Source organism: Mesocricetus auratus, unplaced genomic scaffold (assembly GCF_017639785.1).
Source record: "Mesocricetus auratus isolate SY011 unplaced genomic scaffold, BCM_Maur_2.0 Super-Scaffold_100004, whole genome shotgun sequence".
NCBI lineage: Eukaryota > Metazoa > Chordata > Mammalia > Rodentia > Cricetidae > Mesocricetus > Mesocricetus auratus.
Window position 1 is genome coordinate 85,771,492 of NW_024429189.1, and position 23,040 is coordinate 85,794,531.

Below are 23,040 nucleotides of genomic sequence, written 5' to 3' on the forward strand. Positions count from 1 at the left end.
TTGGGAGTCAGATATTGGGGTAAAAACCTGATAGATCAAGAAAGAGGCAAAGGCCAGGTGTAGTGGCACACGCCTTTAATCCCAGCATTCAGGAGGCAGAGGCAGGTGGATTTACTATGCCTTTTCTGTGGTCTTTGTTTTTATCCTCCAAGTCTTGTGTTACATAGATCTACCATTGGCCAAATGATTCTACTTTAGGAAGGTAAACAGGTTTGGTGGTGGGGTGAGGATTAAAACATTTGCATAAAGCCGGGCGTTGGTGGCACACACCTTTAATTCCAGCACTCGGGAGGCAGAGGCAGGCGGATCTCTGTGAGTTCGAGGCCAGCCTGGTCTACAGAGCGAGTTCCAGGACAGCCTCCAAAGCCACAGAGAAAAACCAAAAAAACATTTGCATAAGAAACTCAGAAAGTAGTGAGATAGAGATTAGAATTTCTTGTCCTAAACCAAAGTTTTAATAGTGTTTGATAGAAAAGACTCCTATTCTTACTGCTGAAGGATAACGCAGCAGTTAAGAGCACTTGCTGTTTTTTCAGAGAACCTGAGTCCCATTCCAAACACCCATGTCAAGTGTCTCAGAAAGCTTGTAACTCTAGTTCCAGGTCCAATTCCTTTTGGCCTCCCTCAGGTAAACACACATGTGATATGCACTCACACACATAAGTAAGTCAAAAAATTTTTTTTTCTGAAAACAAAGAGTCCAAAGTGTTTTGGGTCTTTTTTTTTTTTTTTTTTCCCTCCTTCTTCTTCTTCTTCGAGACAGGGTTTCTCTGTATTGTTTTGGAGCCTGTCCTGCTGTCCTGGAACTCGCATGGTAGACCAGGCTGGTCTTGAACTCACAGAAATCCCCCTGCCTCTGCCTTCTGAGAACTGGGATTAAAGGCATACACCGCCAATGCCTGGCTCAAAACAATTGCCATATTCTTTTTTTTTTTTTTTTTTTCCTTTGGTTTTTCGAGACAGGGTTTCTCTGTGGCCTGGCTGATCCCAAAAGTGTTTGATGTACTATTTTTCAGTTTCCTCTGTGGAAGGAAAAAAATTCTGAGGTTGTCAAATAATGGAAACAGACACATTATCCTTCTAATCAAATTTAGTTTATTTCAGTTTGTACCAAAAAATATTTCAGGCACCTCTTTGGGTCAATTTCAAAATATATTTATAATCCCTTTGCCACTGCTGTCATCCCAAAAGCTTCCAGAACTCTGGAAGTCATGTGGTCCAGCCCCTCACCCAAAGAATACAGGTAGAGTCTACATGATGGGTCATAAGAGGGCAGAGACTGGGCTGTGCTGGCGACTCCCTTGTCTTCATGGGTAGGGTATGACTTTAGGACAATAAATACGTGTTGAATATTAGCAAAAAATAGTCCTATGCTTTGTTGCCATGGCTCTTTTGATGTTCATCTATCTCACTAGCAGTTGGAAGACAGTTCCGCTACTTCATCCTCTCAGCTCTTGGCCTTCTGGGCTGTCTCCACAATTAACCCTATGGCTATACTGTCTTGATTTTTCAGGAATTCACGTAAGAGGAAGAAAGCAGAAGATTAAACCGCAAGTCCATCCTCAGTTTTAGATTAAGAGATTATAATAAATTAACTGATAACATAGGAAGTTGGGGGATGATAGTAGTAGCAGTCAAACCTCAGAGGTCAAGACAGCCTCTGAACCAATCTTGCTTGGTTTCCTAAACTCAGTGGGGTCACAGTGGGTAAAAAAAGCGCAACTTGATTTTCTTTTCTCCATTTAAATAGTAGCCCCCATGTCATTAAAATGTGATTATTTTCCTAAAATTACTTCCAATTCTTCCAGTTCTTTTTGGAAAGCTGCATCCTAGGAGACAAAGAAAGCAAATCTAGTATAGAATCAGAAGTTTTCCCCTAATCACTAGAACCTGACAAGGGCCCTTTGCTTTAAACTGAGCTGTTACCAGTCTTCCTCCTAACTTTCCCCACGATGGCTTGGAGTCTATGCAATCTGTCTCCTCCATTTTGCACCTCACATAAGGGAGGAGACAGATTGCACAGTATGTAGGAAACTCCACATAAAATGGTAAACTTTCTTTCCTGGGAAAGGTGACTCTTTGGCAGAAATCAGTATTTAAAGGCTCTTTAAAAATTTTACTGGATCCTGGGGGAGGTGGGCAATAGTAAACATCTGCCATTTTAGCGTTAGGATGTAAATGCAGTACACACTGGTGTAGCCAGTGATCTTAAGGGAGATGAGAAGATGGAGACTCGATCCCCTGAAGCTCTCTGGCCAGCTAACTCAACGTGCATAGTGGCAAAAACAAGGACCCTGTCTCAAAGGAGGTGGAGGGCTAGGGCCTGGTTGTTCTGACCAAGAATCAGGGTGCACACATACCATCTCCCCGCACAAAGTATTTTCACACTAAGTTGTGGTATATTGCTGTGATCCTAGTGCTTGGAGGAAGGCTCAGACAAGATGGTCAGAGGGAGGCCAGACCAAAGCATTTTGAAACACTGTCTGTAAAGAAATGACTACCTTACCTCATTAGTGACATCTGTCAGCTCCTGAGCCAACTTCATCCACTTTCTAGCTTCAGAGTTTTTTCCTAACTCTCTATAGCACTGAGAAGAAAGAACAAGGAAAACTTAAAATGTCTATGTGTACCCAGAAGCTGAAGATGACAGTGCACATCTTTAATCCCAGCACTCATGAGGTACAGGCAGATGGTCTATATATCAAGACCATGTCTCAAAGAAAATGGGAGAAAGGCAAGGCAGTGGTGGCACATGCTTTTGATCCCAGAGAGCCAGCTTGGTCTACAGAGTGAGTTCCAGGACAGCCAGGGCTACACAGAGAAACCCTGCCTTGAAAATCCAATGGGCAGGCGTGGGGGGAGAGGTATGGTAGCTTACAGCTGTTAACCTCACTCGGCATTCAGAGGGAAGAGGACTGCCATGACTTAAAGGTCAGCTTGAGCTATTGAGAATCTTGTTACTAGCACGCCTTTCTCAATATAAGCCCTCAAAAAATAGGAGATAACTCAGTGACAGAGCATAGACTCTTTGATCCCAGAAATACAACATTATTGCCACCCATGTTGAAGGTGAATTTACCTTAGAAATATATACTCGTCCAGCTTTTGAAAATCCTGGCTGTAGTTCTTCAGCCTGGAGAAAAGAGAAAATCACTTTATTAAGAGGTTCATAAATTCAATTCAAGCTGAAGTTTAGATACTAGAAAGCTCTATATAATAATAAGATTGGAGCCGGGCGTTGGTGGCGCATGCCTTTAATCCCAGCACTCGGGAGGCAGAGGCAGGCGGATCTCTGTGAGTTTGAGACCAGCCTGGACTACCAAGCGAGTTCCAGGACAGTCTCCAAAGCCACAGAGAAACCCTCTGTGGTCTCGAAAAACCAAAAATAATAATAATAATAAGATTGATTTAGTGTGTCAGGAAATCAATACTTTAATAAACACCACATAGTTCTGACTTTCCCTCAAAATAAGGTAAGTACAAAATTATCCCCAACTAGGAAACACACTTTGAGAACAAGCCAGTGTGGCTTCCACCCACCATTCCCTTCTTGCTACCTTTAGGAAGCTCTGGAGCGCATCCTGCACAGTGGCATGAAGAGGGCTTTCAAACAAGGCTGTAGCTGTTTTTTTTTCCAACCAGCTCAAGTGAGAGACCTGCCACCAAAAATGATAGTGTGAATAGAAGGTTGGGTTTTTTAGTTTGGTTGTTTGGTTTTACAAGACAATGTAACAGTCCTGGCTGACCTGGAACTCACTCTGTAGACTAGGCTGGCCTCAAACTCAGATCAGCCTGCCTCTGCCTCCCAAATGATGGGATTAAAGGTGTGCGCCACACTGCCTGGCTAAATAGAAGGTTTTAAGATATTCGTTAGGCCAAACATGGTGTCATGTGCCTCTAATCCCAATACTCTAGATGCAGGAGAATCAGTTCAAAGACAGTCTGGAGCCACATGAACTTCCATCTCCAAAAACAAGTTTTAGGCTACCAGGATGACTCAGCAATGTAAGGTCACTGGCTGCCAACTCTAGACCTGAACAGTGCTCACAAGACTGAAGGAGACTTCTCTCAGGAAAGCTTTTGTAGTAGAGTACCTATCAAGTGTGATTTCCTATTTCAGTCACCAACACTGTCAAAAGTTTTTTTGGGAATAGTATACACAGAATATTGTACATTAAAAGCAGTATCTAGACATAGTGTCACACACCTATAATCCTAGCATGTAGGAGGCTGAGGCAGAAAGATCATTAGTCTGAGGCTAGCCTGGGCTACATACAACAGGGACATCTACCAATAGGGTGAACACTGAGGACCATGCTGGGGATTGCTGTGACAGGAATATCTCAGGCCTTGGACTACAGCTCACCTGGTAGCACCACCTGCCAAGAAGAAAGTGACTCTTGGGGTCTTCTGGCTCAAGTGCAATGGCTTTGTCCACATGTTCCTGAAGAGAAGATACAAACTGACATCAAACCCAGAGTTCCTCAGAAAAGAACCAAGCACCAAGACACTGGGAAAGCCAGGCTAAGGAAGCAAGAAATGGGATTGGGCCAGCACAAGGGAAAGAGAAGTCTGTCCTCACCTTGAAGCTAAAGCCACTCTGAATACGCCTCGAGATGCCCTCATGCTCAGCCAGCTGACCACAAAGCACTGCATACCTGAGGGGGGAAGCAGTAAGCTCAGGGACAAGGACTAGACTATGAGTGCAGGGAATGTAGTACCCATGTGTAGTCACACTTCCCTTCTATGTAAGTATAACTGAAAATGTGTATTTCATCTGTAAATAATACTCTCCTCTTAAATTCATCATGGTCTTAGTTAATAATAGTAGGCTTACAATAATTCTCCAAAGTAATTGTAAGTTTTGCTTTTTGGATTTTGTTTTGTTTTTAGGCCCTTTCTCTCCCTGCTGAACACCCCCTAATACACACACACATACAAAGTAAATCTCTTCTTTATACTTTCGAACATTTAGCCAGGTGTAGTGGCACATTTCAGTAATTGCATCATCAAGGCTGAGACAGAAAGCTTGTCTCAAGTTTGAAGCCAGGCTGGGATGGATGGACAGACAGGCGGACAGACAGACATTAAGTACCATAGCAAAACCCTATGTAAAACAAAAAGTCTCAACTCAGATCTTTAAATGTCCCTTTTTCATAGAGTATAGTCATAGGTATCATGAAAACTTAGAAGAGTAGTTAGGTTACAGCTTAGTGACCTGCCATCATGCAAGGCTCTGGGTTTGACTCCAATACTGCAAACAATCTGAAATCAGCACCAAAGTACAAGACACATGTCTAAGTGTATTCTTACTATTTTACCTCTGCCTGTATATTAAAAGGTCTTTAGATTAAGAAACATCATTAGGCAGGAGTCATGTTTCCAGCATAGTCAAATGAAATGTTCATGGACCTTTGTTGACATAGGAACCAATGGAACAGAGGAACAAATTAGTGTTTGTCTTATAGGGGCTGGGAAAGTAGCTCAGTGATAAAGTACTTGCCTAGCATATGTAAGGTCTTTCTTCAGTGACAAGTGCCATTTGAGAAGCCAGGAGAATCCAGACTTTTTAATGTGTCTGTGATAACAATGTGCATATGAGCAGTGTCCATTGAGGCCAGAAACAGGCATAAGTTGGGAGCCACTTGACTTGGGATCTGGAAACTGAACTTGAGTCTTCTGGAAGAGCAGTGTGTGTTACTAGCCACTGAACTATGAAAATTTTAAACTTAATGTGTGTTTACAAACATTCCACATCACAATGTGAATGTCAGAGGGCAACTTTGTGGAGTCAGTTCTCTTTATACCTTTACATGTATTCTGGGGCTCAAACTCAGGTCCCCAGACTTGCCCTGCCAAGTGCCTTTATCTACTTGAGCCATTTCACACCCCACCCCCAACCCAAACTCTAAGGGCGGTGTGGGCAACACCCAGTACTAGAAGCAAAGTTAACAACGATGTTTTCCCATGCCTGAGTTTCTTTCTCATATAGTTGCTAAATATCTTGCAGTAGTGGGAGGGTATGTTTGTATCAGACACTTGGGCTCATTTCCATGTACAATCCAAATAGCTGTTCCTTGGGAATAACAAAAAATAAAGAACTGCCAGTTTTCATCCTTGAGCCCAGGGAGAACAATGACACCTAGAAACAGTTACCTGACTTCTGAGCAGACCCTTTGCACGGAAAGTTTCAGCCATAGATGGAAAAACACAGCCTCTCATCTTACAATCTGAGGGTAGAGATTTGAAAAGCAAAGGATAGTAGAAGAGGAACGAAGTTTTGGTTTTTTTGCTTTTGTTTAACAAAACATGCTGGAATCAGGGCCCACAACATGAATTGGCCTTGTCACAAGACAGCTGGCAAAACTTGTCTCCCAAAAGACCACAAAAGGACTCATTGGGGGATTCTTTTGGGTTCATTTTTGTGTGGTGCTGATTGTAGCACCAAGGCCTTACTTAATGTGTGCTAGGCAAGCATTCTACCACTGTACTATACCCAGTAAGCTATTAAGTTGACCACTGAATTTCCTAGGTATAAAAGCTCACATCTTTTTCTCATGCAAACCAACCAAAGAAGCCAATGTCTAATACCAGCCAGAGATCACAGGTAGGGAAAAGAGCGTTTGCAGGACAGGAATTGCAGGTTGTCTGCACTTCCCTGAAGAACTCAAAACCAAGTGTGTGGCCAGAGTGACGCTCGGGAAGAAACTCATTCCTGTTTGCCCCAGAAGAGTAATGCTTATGTTTTCCCTGGCATTACCCTCCAAACTATCTCCCAAAGCACACTTCCTTGCTCTGGTGACGTATGGTGAGCACGTAGGAATTCAGACTAGTTCCCCCCACCCTAGTTCTTCAAGCAAATGCCTCTTGCCAGGGTAAAGAAAAAGGTCTATTTCTGGTCTTCCTAAAGGCTTGCAGGGTGTTATTACCACTGGTGACTTTCAGCACTCCCATCTCCCTTCTCCAGAGCAGCCTCTGCTTCTTCTTTTCCTGGAAGACAGGTAGACCCAGAGTTAACAGGCTCCCATGCATACATCCACTGGAAGCAGTGCAGGGAGAATGACTATTTGCTTTGCATACAGCTTCCCCATCTCCATTAGCTTGACCTATCTATTTTTGTTTTGAGACATGGGCTCCCCATGTAGCTCAGACCGGCCCTGAACTTGAGGTTGCCTCCACCCCCAAGTACTGAGAGTACAAATAGTGCTGTGCCTGGCTCCAACCTACCATCTCTTTATGCCTACTTGATGTTCTTGAAGTAAATTTTAGCATTTCAATATGAGAAAGGAACCAACAAAAACTCTCCAGCAGACCTTACTCTGTAGACAGGCTTAAGGATGCTCATGTTATCACTAAGGTTGTATAGAAATTTAGATATGATTATATTTTATATAGAAAAGTATTCATCATTTGATTTAAGAACTTTTTTTTTTCCAGACAGGGTTTCTCTGCATAGTCCTGGCTATCCTGGAACTTGCTCCATAGACTAGGCTGACCTTGAACTCACAAAGATCGGCCTGCACCAGGGATCCCACCTCTGCCTCCCAAGTGCTGGGATTACAGGAAGACCACTGTGTCCACCCAGGACATGGATGCTGGGGACACAATCTATGGTCCTCACACACAAAAAGTACTTTATCTACTTAGCTATCAGCCCTGCCCCTTGCAGATCTTCCAGACTTTTTTGTTTTTTTTAAGACAGTCTCACTGTGTAGCCCAGGTAACCTCACACTATGACCTTCCTGCCTCAGCCTCTGAATGCTCCGACTATGTTCCAGTGCTTCTGCTGCCACAACTGACTTCCAAGAATTCTATTTGCTGTATGGTGGCACACATCTTTAATCCCAACACTAGGCAGAGGCAGGCAGATCTCTGTGAGTTGGAGGCCAGCCTGGTCTACAGAGTGGGTTCCAGGACAGCCTGTGCAGAGAACCCCTGCCTTGAAACAAACAAAACACCCTATGGGGAGAAATGAGAAATGGTCAGAGGAAATGTTTTGGTTGTTGGTACCAGGACATCAAAACAGCACAAATACTGATCAGAACCATCACCAAGACAGTTTCTCTGTAACAGTCCTACTTGTCCTGGAACTTGCTCTATAGATCATGCTGGCCTCAAACTCAGAGATCTTCCTGTCTCTGCCTCCCAAATGCACTGCCATTAAACAAACCTTTTAATGTCTAGGGGTGTTTTGCTTCCTCTGGAAGAGCAGCCAGTGCTATTGACTGCTGAGACATCTCTTCAACCCCCACAAATTTTTCTTTTTCTCGAGTATAGTATTGTAGTCTTGGGGGATAGACGTAAGAGAATTGCTGAAAGTTAGAGGCCAGCCCAGTCTATATAGCCAGTTCCAAAACACCTGAAGCTATTTAGTAAAACCCTGTGTCCAAGAATTTATTTTTTTTTAATTTTTATTTTCTTAAATTATCTGGTTTTTGTTTTTGTGCTCTGCGTGAAGGTGTTGGAATTCCTGGAGTTGTGGTTACAGACAATGGTGAGCTGCCACGTAGGTGCTGGGATTGAACTCACGTCTTCTGGAACAGCAGCCAGTGCTGTTAACCATTGAGCCATCTCTCCAGCCCCCCTCCTCTTTTTTTTTTTTTTTTTTTTTTTTTTTTTTTGGTTTTTACGAGACAGGGTTTCTCTGTATTGTTTCAGAGGCTATCAGTCCAGCCTGGCCTCAAACGCACAAAGATCCGCCTGCCTCTGCCTCCCGAGTGCTGGGATTAAAGGCGTGCGCCACCACCGCCCGGCTCCCTCTTTTTTTTTATGAAGACAGTTACTCTGTGTAGACCTGGTTATCTTGGAACTCTCTCTGAAGACGAGGCTGGCCTTGAACTCACAGAGATCTGCCTACCTTAGCCTCATGAGTGCTGGGAGTAAAGATGTGCATCATCACCTGGCAATTCTATTTATTTTTAAGACAGGGTCTCATATAGCTTGGGCTGACCTCATATTCAAACCTCCTAAATGCTGGGTACTGGTATATGCTATCAACACCTAGCTAAAAGAAGAAACCTTTAAAGAGAAAAACTAAATAATTGAACCTAAAGCTCACAATATAATTTAGGCTGGCCTCAAACTCACTGCAGTCTTTCTGCCTCAGCCCCCAAGAATTGAGATTGCAGGTGTGATCCACTACACGCAGTTCAGTTTAAAATTCCCACATTCTCTTATTTATGACTGACAAGGCTACGTCAAAAGGACAGCATGGCTCAGGTGCATTACATCTTCCAAAGTAAGTTTAGGAAACAGACAAATAAGCCAGCAATAGTCTCCCAAACTACTACTCTTGGGTGCGCACATACATAGTACACCCAGTCTCAGAATCTGTCCTGCTGACTACGATTAAGATAGGATGCCCCTTCTTCTGGTTGGGAAGTCAAAGAACAATATGACCACGACATAAACATTAAAAACAACAAGCACCTATGCTCTGGGGCATTAGGGAGCAAGAGACCTTGGAAGCCAGTTTGTCCCCACTCAGTGACTATACTATTCCTGCCCCGACGGCATCTGGGCTTCAAATGGTCCAGTTGTAACTGCACAGCTAGTAGCACTCCCATTAGGTACCTGTCAGCATTTACCATTTAGGGCATATGACTTCTTCTCACTCTCCTCCTCAGTAAGCTCAGACATGTCACTGTAGGCCCGGGCCAGACGCCACAGAAAGTCTTGTCGGCTTCCATACTGTAGACCAAAAAGGAATAAATGAGTCTCCTCACCCATGAGGAGTGGGGCCCTGGTGTTCTCCCCACACTGTATGTTTGTTTCCATGACAGGAGTATAATCACTGACATCTGGCAGTACTGCATAGCCCACCCCACAACTGACCATGCACATTAACTGAATCCATAGCTCTAGCTGATAGCTTGCACAACTGCTGGATAAGAACATTTGGCCTCCTAATACAGCCAAGATAGAAGGTTAGCTCCAAGAAGATATGATGAGACACAGCAAAAGAAAGGAGCCTTTGGCTGACATACAAAACTGCTCAAAGGGAGAATTCTGCTGGGCATCGGTAGCCTGCACCTTTAATCCCAGCACCCAGGAGGCTGAGGAATGCGGATCTGTATTAGTTTCAGGCCAGCCAGGGCTACTTAGTGAGACCTGCCTCAAGGGGTGGAGGATGATTTCTAATTTCAGGGAGGAATTTACAGAGTAAATTTGGTTTTATGAGCCTGAGGGAATCGTTGCATGACCTACACAATGTCACTTATAATAGAAATTTCAAGTAGGGCAGGCAGACTCAGACTGTTTCAAGGACAATGGAAGAAGCCAGGTGAGGAGCTGGGTGGGGTGGGGGCCTTTGCATTTGCCTCTGCGGAGAGGTAGAACTCGGGTTTCTACAGGAGGAAGAAAACCATGTTGGGCAGGAAACTGAGGGGTAGGCATACTGCTTCAGGACCCCATCTCCTTTCCCATGTGGCCTTGTTGGGTTAGAAACCATGTGGGCCTTTGTTTTTTTCATTCGCTGGGAGTGTGAGATCTGAGAGCAAAAGAGGAAGGGAAACTGTCAGTTGGAGTCTCACCGCCAGCTTATTGTTGAGCAGCAGCTGGAAGCCTTTCCGCTTGTTCTGCTCACTGCCCTGGTGCAGCTCATCTGCCTGCTGCAGGAGCAGCAGCACGTCCTCGGGGCCTGAGGAGCCACCAGTCTCCAAGGCACCAGACGCTGGACTTGAAGCTACCTCCACATCAAGGTCCAGAGAGTCCTTTCTCCCCATCTTCACAGTCTCACAGCTCACTTCATCTTCCCCGTCCTCACTCTCCTTGTCAGAGTCCCGCTCATAGTCAGACTCAGCATTGGCTGTTGTATAACTGCCAGGATTAAGGAAGAGGATTATTTAGCTCAAAACTAGGGTTTGTTCTCTAGAACTATACAGCATCATTGTCAAGTTTCTTACATAAGGGCAGAAACTGTCTTCAAGAGAAAGTTTGAACTATTAGGGAATGGTTAGGGAAGAAAAGTATCCAGTCAGCTAGGGGATGTGTGCTGGTTAGAGTCAAATATAAGATCCCTCGGTTTAGCTACCACTCAAACGGCAGAAAGCAAAATATTTAAAAAATATTTAAGAATTAGGCTGCATGGGGTTGGAGGGATGGCAAGGTGGTTAAGAGCACTGGCTGCTCTTCCAGAGGTCCTGAGTTCAGTTCCCAGCAACCACATGGTGACTCACAAGTCAATAACTGTAATCCATGGAGCCTGACGCCCTCTTCTGGTGCGCAGATGTACATGCCAACAAAACACCTATATACATAAAGTATATAAATAAATCTTTAAAAAAAAAAAACTAGGCTGCAGTCTGAGTGTGGTGACACATCTATAATCTTGGGAAGAAGACAAGGGGACCAGGAATTCAAGGTAGTCCTTTGGCTTCGTAGCATATTTGAAGTCAGCTGGGCTATATAAGACCAAACAAAAGTTTCTCCAAAACAGGACTGGTGAGATAACTGGGTGAGTAAAAGTGCTTGCTGTACACATTTGATGACCTGAGAAGACAAACTTATGCAAGCTGTCCTCTGCCCTCCACATACATGGCATGTACATGCCCATATTCATATACATGCACAATAAAACCTTTAATATAACAGAAAATAATTGGGGGTGCATGTTGATGCTAGATAACTTGCCGGTTGTGCACACAAGTTCCTGGGTTCAATCCCCAGCACTGAAACAACAGAAAAACTGGAGGAGGTAGGGAGGAAATGACCTTATAAACACAGGTGGAGCTGATTGGAGCTATACTGCTGAGCTAAATTTGCTAATCATCCTTATCAATCAAACATCTGCCAGAACCAACCTGTGTAGGTGCCAGTGAGGCATGAGCAATAGCCATTCATTTCCCAATCTCTTTCTCAAACTTGTACCTGTGACCAAGTCACCCAAACCTCATTGACAGTAGAAGCAGCCATGGGAATGTGGAAGCGTGGTGGAAGTCCCTTTCTAGTTGCTAACAACCCTACAAGAGAATGTCTCTGGGGCTGCTATGAGCTAGGTGATTTCTAGGAGCCAACACCACAGAGGAAGCCAAGTGTCTTAAGTGTTCTCTCCACCAGCAGCTCAGGAGGTCACTTCCCTAACTGGTAGGCCAAATCAGAAATGGGCCTGGGACAAAGTATTTCCAGGGGCCAGACACAAACACTAGAGAACCCTCCAGAAGCACAGAGAAGATTTTACAATTCATCTGGGAGTAACCTTCCTGGAGTGAAGAATAAAGGCAGGCTCCCTACGGCCAACACAAAACCAAACAAGACAGTCTCTGCCCATACGAGACAGCCTAACATCTGGCTGAATGCTGCAGACAAAAGTGCTGTCATCTAGAAAGCTCCTCGGGTGAGATCCAGAAGGAACCCAGAGAGTAAGTAGAGTTGGTGCCCCAGTTCTATTTGAAAAGGCAACCAGAGCATCAACTACAAGAAGCCAGGTGGCACACACCTTTCATCCCAGCACTCGGGAGACAGAGGCAGGTGGATCTTTGAATCCGGGGCCAGTCTGGTCTGCATAGCAAGTTCCAGGGCAGCAAAGGCTACACAGAGAAACCTTGTCGGGTGGGGGGGTGGGAAAACCCCAGTATCACCCTAGTATCCTTCCCTTCTAGCAGTTTGCAGTTAGAAATTAAAGGGACAAGGAAAAGTACCAGACGTCATAACCAATGTGAGTACTGATGAGTGAGACCACACAAGAGAAAGTTAGAGAAACTCCTACAGAGCATGGACATAACCTGCTCAAATGAGAAGATCCCATGGGTAAGTATTTAACTGGTATGCAGAGCCTGAAGTCTTGGTGGTTCTCTTTGCTAGAGATGGGGAGACCATATGCTGGGGGGGGGGGTTTCAAACTCCCACGTGCACTGCTCTGCTGCCTTTTCCCTGACCCTTAAAGCCAGACTCACATAGCCAAGGAGCTGCAGAGCTGAGAAGGAAGGCTAACAGACAGCTTTGTACCTCACTACAAGTCAAGTTCTGTCACACCACGCTGAAGCCTCATACCGTGGCAACAGTCCATGGGCTTCTTGGGGCCTGAAAAGAGAGTTGCTATGTGCCAGGGCTACTCTATTAACAACATTCCTTACCTTCTACCTCCAACCCTGTGGAAGTCTACCAGAGTGGCTTTCACTTGGTTGCCATGCCCCAAGGCTTTTCAGATCAGTACTCAAGAGAAACAGAGTTCCCACAGTGCTCTGTTCCTAACAGCTGATGAGTTAGAAACTGAAGATTCAGCTTCCCACATGTCTGTTCCTGCTGTTATTTTATTTGACCTCCTAGTTCCCATTAGAGAGCTGAGCCTGGTACATTCAGACATGACCAAGCTTGTGTCCCACGCCTAGGGGGCTCTCCATAGTAGAGATGAGCCACATAAGACCCAAAGTAACAGAGAAAGGGCTCAGGAGTAAAGAGGAAAATGCTTGGCTGGGGTGCCTGGGAAGCTGGTGTTTAAAGGCATGTTGGGTTGCTTGGTACAATGCCCAGGGAATGAACTCACAAACCTGTACAGTGTTTCTGCCACTGCCAGTCAACAGCTTGGAAGCTCAAATTTGTTATTTGTTAGAAGAAATACAGGCTAGGTGAGACAGTTTGGCGAGTAAAGGCACATGTTACCAAGCATGACAACCTGAGACCCAGAACCCACACGATGAAGGAAAGAACAAATTACTGAAAGTTGTCCTCTGACCTCTACCTGTGCAACTACAGCACACACTTGTGCATGCACACTCACAAGAAATTAAATAAATTGTAAAAAGATTTGTAATAAGAAATTGTAGAAAGATTTCAGCTGGGCAGTGGTGCAGCACGCCTTTTAATCCCAGCACTCAGGACTCAGAGGCAGGTTTATCTCTAGTTCCAGGACAGCCTGGTCTACAAAGTTCCACAGGACAGCCAAGGCTACACAGAGAAACCCTGCTTTAAACAAACAAACAAAAACAATATGCAAAGGCATGGAGCAAGAAGCATAAAGTGGCCTATCTTAGGCCAGTGAACAGCCAGCACGAGGCAGGCTCTGTCTGAAGCAAGAATGAAGAGATTCTAGTGAAGTCATCAAAGGCCACGGACCGGGGCACCTGCCTACCAAGCCATCCCATTTCAGAGTTTATGGCCTCCTCCCAGAATTTCCCCTTGACCTATATGGCACCTATCACGATGAAAAAATTACTCACCATGGTCACTGCTCCAGATAGCAGCCAGCTAAGCCAGCGTCTTGCACCACCAGCTTTCACATGCCACAGGGTCAGTCATGGGCTGAGCCTGGTGACGCTGTAATTAAGAAAGCCATCCATCCCTTTGCTGCCCTACCATGCTCCTTGTGGTCATGGGTGCTCCAGAGCACCCATGCAGTAAGGCACCCACTCTGGCCCCACTGACACCATGAGGTGAACTTGTTTATGTAACTTTTTAAGACACAGGCTCTTACGAAGTAGTCTAAGCTAGCCTCAAAATTAATATTGTACTTCTAGGATGGCTTTGAACTTCCAATCACCAGACTCCTGAATTACCTGCACATACCACCATACTTGGCTGACTCAAGTCTGTATCATTTCTTTTTTTTTGTTTTTTTTTGTTTTTCCCACACAGGGTTTCTCTGTAGCTTTGGAATCTGTCCTGGAACTCGCCCTGTACATCAGGCTGGCCAGGAACTCAGAGATCCACCTGCCTCTGCCTCCCGAGTTCTGGGATTAAAGGTGTGCACCACCATTTGCCCAGCCTGTTGTTCCCTCTTTAAAAGGTCAACTAGGAACTGAAAAAATGACTCAGTGGTTAAGAGTATTTGTTGCTTGTTCAGAAAACCTGGGTTTGGTTCCCAGTACCCACAAGATGGCTCACAACCATCCATTAACTTCTGTTCAAGGAGATCTTATGACCTCTTCAGGCACCAGGCACACAAATGGTATACATAAATACATGCAAACAAAACATTAATACACATAAAATAAATCCTTAAAAAAATTTTATTCTCGTGGGGGGGTGGCATGCCTTTAATCCCAGCACTTGGGAGGCAGAGGCAGGCAGATCTCTGTGAGTTCCAAGCCAGCCTGGTCTACAAGAGCTAGTTCCAGGACAGCCTCCAAAGCCACAGAAAAACCCAGTCTCCAAAAAAAAAAAAAAATACACGAATAAATAAATGAAATAAAAATAAAAATAAATGTTTTTCAGCTGGGCAGTGGTGGCACACACCTTTAGTCCCAGCGGATCTCTGTGAGTTTGAGACCAGCCTGGTCTACATGAGCTAGTTTCTAGCACAGCTTCCAAAACCACAGACAAACCTTGCCTCAAAAAACAAAACAAAACAAAAATTTATTCTCAAACAGTTGGAGAGATAGCTCGGCAGTTAAGAACTCTTACCTGCATTTGCTGACCTTGGTTCAGTTCCCAGCACCCACACAGCAGCTCACAACCTCCTATAACTCCAGTTCCAATGGACCCAATTCCCCCTTTCAATCCACACAGGCTCTTGCATATGGGTGGAGCATATAAACTTAACAGCCACAAATACACACGCACAAAAATAAATACCAATCCCTAAAAGAAAAAAAAAGACTCAATAGGGCTGGAGGAATGGCTCAGCAGTTAAGAGTGTTTGCTGAACAATCATGAGGACCTCAGTTCAAATCCCGAGAAGCCAGATGATGTTTGTGCACCTGTAACCCAGTGCTATGGGAGGCAGAGACAGGAAGCTTGCTGGTGCTTACCAGCCACTAGCCTAGCCCCATTCAGTGAGACCCTGTGTGGGGAAAATGGACTCACGACAGAGTACCCTTAGTCCTCCTCTAGCCTCCGGGTACACACACACAGATCATACACATGAAAAACTCAACCATCAGTCTCCCACCCAAGTGACCTAGTTCATCAGGTTTCACAGAGATGCCCCTTAATCCCAGTGCTCACTATCAGTTCTTTCTTGCAACCCAAATGCATGTCATTTTTGTCCCACCTCTGTCAGTCAAAGGAAGCACCTCTTGACAGGACACCATTGGGTAAAGTGAAAAGACTAGTTCTAAGACAGGCACAATGGTGCACGCCTTTAGTCCCGGCACTCAGGAGACAGAGGCAGGAGGATCTCTGAGTTTGAGGCCAGCCGGGCTGGGTTTCAGGGAAGCCAAAGATACATAATAAGATCCTGTTTCAAAAAAAAAAAAAACCAAAAAGGACTAGTTCTACTAGCCCTCAAGTACACAATCAGAAATCAGACATCTAGACAACAACAATAATGAACAAAGACTTGAATTCTACAGCAAAACCTCACTTGCTTGGGATGGGTACTCATTAGTGGGCTAAACAAAGCATATATGAAGCCCTGAGTTCAGTCCCTGGCACCAAAAAAATAAACAATTCACATGTGTCAAGAGGCACCTAAGCAGAAATCAAATCTGCCATTAAGCAAGCAGCAATGGCACATGCCTTTAATCCCATCACTCGGGAGACAGAGAGGTAAATCTCTGAGCTTGAGGCCAGCATGGCCTACAGGGCAAGTTCCAGGACAGCCAGGGTTACACAGAGAAACCCTGTCTTAAAAACAAAACAAAAACAAAAAATCTGCCATTAAAGACCAGTGGCAAGAATATGAAAAGGGACAGTTATTTTATTCTTTTTTTCTTTCTTTTTTTGGTTTTTGATTTTTTTCAATACAAGGCTTCTCTAAGTAACAGCTCTGGCTGTCTTAGAACTCACTCTGTAGACCAGTCTGGCCTCAAACTCAGAGATCCGCCTGCCTCTGCCTCCCCAGTGCTGGGATTACAGGCTTGCACCACCACCACCCAGCTAGTAATTTTATTCTTAATTTTTGTAGGAAAACCAAAGGAGTGAGTAGGGATATATGCCTACAGCAGAGCACTTGCTTAACACACGGGAGGTCCTGGGATTGATCCCCAGCATGAAAAGGAAAAAATAGGAAGAAGCAGGAGAAAATAACAGCCCTCTAAACAAACAGACTAAAGTAAGAAAACTACTGCTGCACCTTGGGCCCCTCCTGGACAGTGAGCAGTGGCATCTCAGTCAATGGGAAGAATTCCCAAGGGCTACATGCCACAAATGTGCCCATGATAGCCCTACATGCTCTGAAGGCCAAGCCACTCCCCAGATCACAGACTCAAACATGGCTGCAGATAAACCAGATTGTTAGGACAATGGGATTAGCAGCAGACAGGCTAAATTTGTCCTTGGAAATTGTATAACCCAAGTCTGGGTGTCAACCCTCAATAAGCTCAAGTTCCCCATCTGAGAAACAGAACCCAGGTCACAGGATTATCATGAGGATTAAGTAAGAAAACACCGCTAAGGTGCTTAGCACAGAATCAGAGGAAGTAAATCAATGGTACCAGCGTTACAAGCTGCCTGCTAAAGAGAGGAATCTGCTCGGCAGTATCCTGAATGGCTGGTTTTAACTTCTAGTTAGCTCAGCCGCTCTGACCTGACAGAGCCTGGCTGATCTCTGACCCCATCTATTCCTTGAGGAGGAACAAAGTTAACAGAGGAGAAAAATCAGCCGCTAAGTCTTGCAGACCAGCTGGGTAACTGGCACCCGCAGCACTCAGAAGGAAAAATAGCATGGCCTGTCCTTGAGACCAAAGTTTCAGAGCGCAGCTTGAAAGAGACTGTCCTGCCCACTGCTGTCTCACCTCATGGTAAATCCTATCAGCAGATCTGCTGAGCACTTGAGAGTCACCTCCTCACTGTACAGATGTAAGGGGCGCGGACCAGACTCCCCTGTGAGGAGAGGGACGCCTGGGGAGAGGGAGGACATGACAGGCTTACAGACTGGGCACACCTTGCTCCACCACTCAAAGAAAGAAATGAAGTTATAAAATAATGCTTAGGAAGCCCTGTAATGACACACAAAGATGTCCATAAAAATTATGAAAAAAGAAAACAAAGCCCTAGGCTGGGGAGAAGGCTTAGCAAGAGCGCTTGCTACTCTTGTAGAGGATCCAAGTTCAGTTCCCAGAGCAGACATGGTTGCTTACAACCGTTTGTAACTCTGGTTCTAGGGGACCTAGTGCCCTCTTCTGACCCCTGCAGGCCCCAGGCGTACAAGCAATGCACGTATATGCATAAAATTAAAAATAAAAAGTCAACGCAGAGAATAACAGGTGTACATCGTAACAGCTGCTAGCATTCCTGTTTGTCTGAAAGGTATCAGCAGGGAAGCTGTTTCCATTTAGTCGTCCCCCTCCTGTTATTCAAACATTATTTCTGGCACCTTGGTTTGGATTTTGATCAACAATCTCTCGCCAAGTTCAGGGCAGCTGCGCTGTCACTGCCTCGGGAGAGGTCACTCACCCCCCTTCACTCTCGGCATCGGTGAGCGCAGCCCCCGAGGAGGCGGTGAAGTAGACGGAGCTGGAGCCTGTGGAGTCACTCCTCTCCCTGCCAAAAGGGAAGCGACGCCGACGGGCCACTCTCTGGTTCTCTTCTATGTGCGATCTGGAAAGCAGGCCACATCCCAGAGGGCACATTAGGACCCATACAGTTCCCCCTCACTCCTGCCTCAGTGAAGGACTCTCAGGAGAGCAAAGGCCCCTGCTCGGCAGACTGAATTGGGAAGACAAAGGCTGCACTGCTACAGTAGACCCAAGGGCACAGGGCACAGGCACCAGATACACAGCTTCTGCCACATCGGGTGAGCAGCACTAGAACGGCCTGCTCTTAGAAAAGGCAGAACACACTCCAACTGAAAAAGCTGTAGGAGCAAAGCAAAAGACCAGCCACTCACCGGACTTCCCCAACAATCTCCCCGGCCAGGCCTCGCAGGCCGCTCCGAAGCTCCTCCACCTCCCGCCGCAGTGCCATAAGACTGGTCAGCACGAAGTCCAGGCGGTCCAGCACCTTCTCCTGTCCTTCCTGTGGGAGGCCGGGCAGCACCGCGGCATCCCCAGCTTCACCTGGGATGGCCCGCAATTGCATTGCTGGAGCAAGGGGAACAGGAGACAAAGGCATCCATGGGATACAGCTGGGGGAGGGGGGCACAAACCTAGAATTCTAGAGCATTTGCTTCTCTTGTTCTGGTTTGTTTTAGACAGGGTCTGTGCAGCCCCAGTCCTGGAACTCACTGTGTAGACCAGAGATCTACCTGCCCCTGCCTCCCGAGCTGTGAGTCTAAAGGTATGCACCGCTATGCTGGGCCATTGGCTTCTCCTGAGGTTCAACTACAATGGAGTATACATGTCACAGGCAAGTCACAGCACAGGTTCCAAGTCACTATGCAGAAGGGAAAAGAAAGAAAGAAAGAAAACGGAGAAGTCCAAACCACAAGATGACTCACAGGTAAAATCTCTTGTTGCTAAGGCTGAGGACCTAAGTTCAAAACCAAGTCCCACATGGTGAGGGAGGGACAAACTCTTGAAAGTTAACCTTTGACCTCCACACACAACCTACACACATGTATGCATACACAGCCCACCTACACGTCAGTGTGCATACATACATACATACACACCAGTGTACACAAACACACCTACACACCAGTGTACACACACCCCACCTACACACCAGTATACATACATACATACCAGTGTACACACACACACCTACACACCAGTGTACACACACACCATCTACACACCAGTATACATACATACACACCAGTGTACACACACACCTACACACCAGTGTACACACACACCCCACCAACATACCAGTGTACACACACCCCACCTACATACCAGTGTACACACACACCACCTACATACCAGTGTACACACACACCATACATACATACGCACCAGTGTACACACACCCCATCTACACACCAGTATACATGCATACATACATACCAGTGTACACACACCCCATCTACACACCAGTATACATACATACATACATACACACCAGTGTACACACAAACCTACACTTCAGTGTACACACACATAGACCCCCACCGACACACCAGTGTACACACACACATACACCCCACCTACACATCAGTGTACACACACACATACACCCCACCTACACACCAGTGTATACACACACCCCATCTACACACCAGTATACATACATACATACATACATACATACATACACACCAGTGTACACACACACCCCTACCTACACACCAGTGTACACACACATACACCCCACCGACACACCAGTGTACACACACCCCTACACACCAGTGTACACACACACACCAGTGTACACACACACCCCATATACACACCAATATACATACACACACACACCACCTACACACCAGTGTACATACACACCCCACCTACACACCAGTGTATACACACATATACACCCCACCTACACACCAGTGTACACACACACATCTACACACCAGTGTACACACACCCCACCCACACATCAGTGTACACACACACCTACACACCAGTGTACACACACACCTATACACCAGTGTACACACACACCTATACACCAGTGTACACACACACCTACACACCAGTGTACACACACACACCAGTGTACACACACACACCATCTACACACCAGTATACATACACACATACACCCTACCTTCACACCAGTGTATACACACACACCTTCACACCAGTGTACACACACACACCTACACACCAGTGTACACACACACCCCTACACACCAGTGTACACACACACATCTACACACCAGTGTACACACACATCTACACACCAGTGTACACACACCCCACCTACACATCGGTGTGCATACACACAAACATACATACCCCACCTACATACTGGTGTGTACACACACATATAACTTTTAAGGCCCCAATCTTTAAAGAAAGACTATCTGGCTGGGCAATGGCAGCACACACCTGTAACCCCAGCACTCAGGAGGCAGAGGCAGGAGGGTCTCTGTGAGTTTGAGGCCAGCCTGGTCTACAGAGTGAGTGCCAGGACAGCCAAGACTGTTTCACAAAGAAACCTTGTTACAAACCTTGTCACAGAAAAAAAGATAGAGAAAGAAGAAAAGAAAGACTATCTGCGTGAAGAACCTTTAGAACCCAGCAGATAATGTAAAATGCCTCCGAGGGTGTGGTGCTTAGAAAGCAGGACAGGTGCTCTGCTACAATCAAAGAAAAACTTTTGGCCAGGAGTGGTTGTGCTTCAGAGATGGAGGCAGGAGGATCAGGTGTTCAAGACCAGGCTCAGCTACAAAGTTTTGAGACTAGCCTGAGCTATGGGAAGCCCTGTCTCAAAATACAAAAAGAAAAAAAAATGTCTGTGGCTTTATAGTGTCAAATATAGGCAGTCAGTAACAATTACACAGTAAAACAAAAACTGGATTTGTTCAAATTCTGATCTCACAACAAATAGTAAACTGCCTTTCTTGAGGCCATAATTAGTACTATCAGAGAGGAGCAAAGAGAAAATGGGCAGACACCGAGAAAAGGCCCATGGAAAAAAACTGGCCATTTTCATCAGAACATTGTTAGCAAGTCCAATCTGCTCAGCAGGAAGTGAGTGCAGTGAAATGTAGGGACTTGATAGCCACTTTAAGCAGCTAGACTGGAATGTGCACCGGAGAAGGAGTCAGCGAGCCTGCAGAGCAGACCCTCACGCACCCCTCAGTAAAGGAGATTAGCCACCTAGACCAGTAGTACTCATAGCACAGCCAGGAAGACATTAGAATGTGTCTGTTTTCTCCCAACCTCAGGGGAGAACTACTAAGAAATTACAAAAGAGCAAGATACAAGGAAGGGAGAGAAAGACAGGACCCTGGCCATGCTAAGTTACCATGTCATCAAACGCTGACAGCTGCCATCTAGGGTGATAAGTCTGGGAACACTCTTGCAGAACTAGCATTTCCAGTCAGCAGAGAGTAAGAGAGTATCTGACTGCACTAGCTGTCAGAGAAAACACTTTCAATCCACACAAAATGAGAGGATCTAAGCAAGCTTGTAGTACCCAGACAAGGGAGAGCGATTTGAAGCCCTGAGTGCCTTGCTCAACTGAGTTCACCTGAAGGCCTTTACAAAATGGAGCACATTTCATCTGCGCCTGCTGGCTTTCAGCCACTCGGCTTCAGCTGCATGAGGTGCGCTCGGCCCGTGGTGTGGAAAGCACACTGGACCAGAAAGCCAGGTCCAGCCTTGCCACTTACTCTGGAACAACCTTGGGAAAGTTACACAATCCCTCCGAATGTTCCTTCATACAAAGGATTTCAAAAACTTGGGTTACTCTCCAAATGTCCTTCATACTTTATACACAATTTGATAGTCAAGCTTCCAGAGCTTCTCATTTTTACAAGATTATTCCTTTTCCCTCCTTTCAGATGCCCCCTCTGTCTACCACACCCCTCACCCAAAACTGCGCAAATGCCCTGGGTACATATTCATGAGTGTGACCAGAACTAAAAGAGAAAGCTATATAGTCTTCTTGCACTGAGCTTTCCTGAGTACAGATTTCCTTTTCGATACGTTTTCCCGAAAGAGTGAAACTCAGTCCTTCCACTGCCCAGTCCATCTACTCTTCCAAAGACAGCCCGAGCCCCAGGGCCATCAGTAAGTAATGACCTGTGCTCTTACCCTGGCCACCGCGCTCTGAAGCCTGCGCATGGTCCAGGGAATTGGGGAGACTGTGGCTTCGGCCATGGCGCTGGGCCCGTTTCCATCGCTGACTATACAGGACGCACAGAAATCCAAGGCCGGCGGCAGTACCAAGTAACAGTCCCAACCCGGCGCGGGTGCCGCCCAGGGCCCCCAGTCTAGACATAATGCACCTGCAGTCGGCGTGAAAAAAAAAAAGAAAAAACAAAACAAAGGGAGCGAGCCGAGAGAGAGAGGAGAGTCATTAGTCTGGTCTTCTACCCCGAGGCAGAAGCCCTTGCCCACAGCCTCAGCCAGGTCTGGTCCCTCCAGTGCCGCAGCTCCCCGCGCAGACAGACGCCCTGCCGGGGACAGCACCCCTAGCCTCCTCCCGGCACTGCACGCGGCAGCCTCGCAGCCCGCTGCACACTCTCGGCCTCCCGGCACCCCAGGACACCAACTCAGCCCCTTACCCGGCCGCCAGCCACCATGGCAGCAGCAGCCACACTGGCCTCACGCTGTCAATGATCGTGACGTCTTACCCGCGCCACCTGCTCGAAGCTCGGTGGGA

The 23,040-nt window shown here is 46.1% G+C and overlaps 1 protein-coding gene across 3 annotated transcripts; it reads right to left on the reverse strand.

Moving 5' to 3' along the window:
* Window positions 1–1,078: 1,078 nt before the first annotated feature.
* On the reverse strand, window positions 1,079–23,040 carry Rmdn3 (regulator of microtubule dynamics 3). 3 transcript variants are annotated; one of them, XM_013122112.3, is made up of 13 exons: window positions 22,943–23,040; window positions 22,470–22,663; window positions 18,707–18,899; window positions 18,274–18,417; window positions 10,533–10,818; window positions 9,588–9,690; window positions 6,930–6,990; window positions 4,583–4,658; window positions 4,367–4,444; window positions 3,558–3,656; window positions 3,080–3,133; window positions 2,507–2,587; window positions 1,079–1,829 (listed from the first exon to the last, which is right to left on the reverse strand). In XM_013122112.3, exons 2-13 carry the CDS (start codon window positions 22,654–22,656, stop codon window positions 1,776–1,778), a joined length of 1,416 nt encoding a protein of 471 aa, XP_012977566.1. In that variant the 5' UTR covers window positions 22,657–22,663; window positions 22,943–23,040; the 3' UTR covers window positions 1,079–1,775. The 3 variants fall into 3 exon arrangements, with proteins under 3 accessions (XP_012977566.1, XP_021086557.1, XP_040601986.1); XM_021230898.2 differs by having other exon boundaries at window positions 22,458–22,663; XM_040746052.1 differs by lacking the exon at window positions 3,558–3,656 and having other exon boundaries at window positions 22,458–22,663.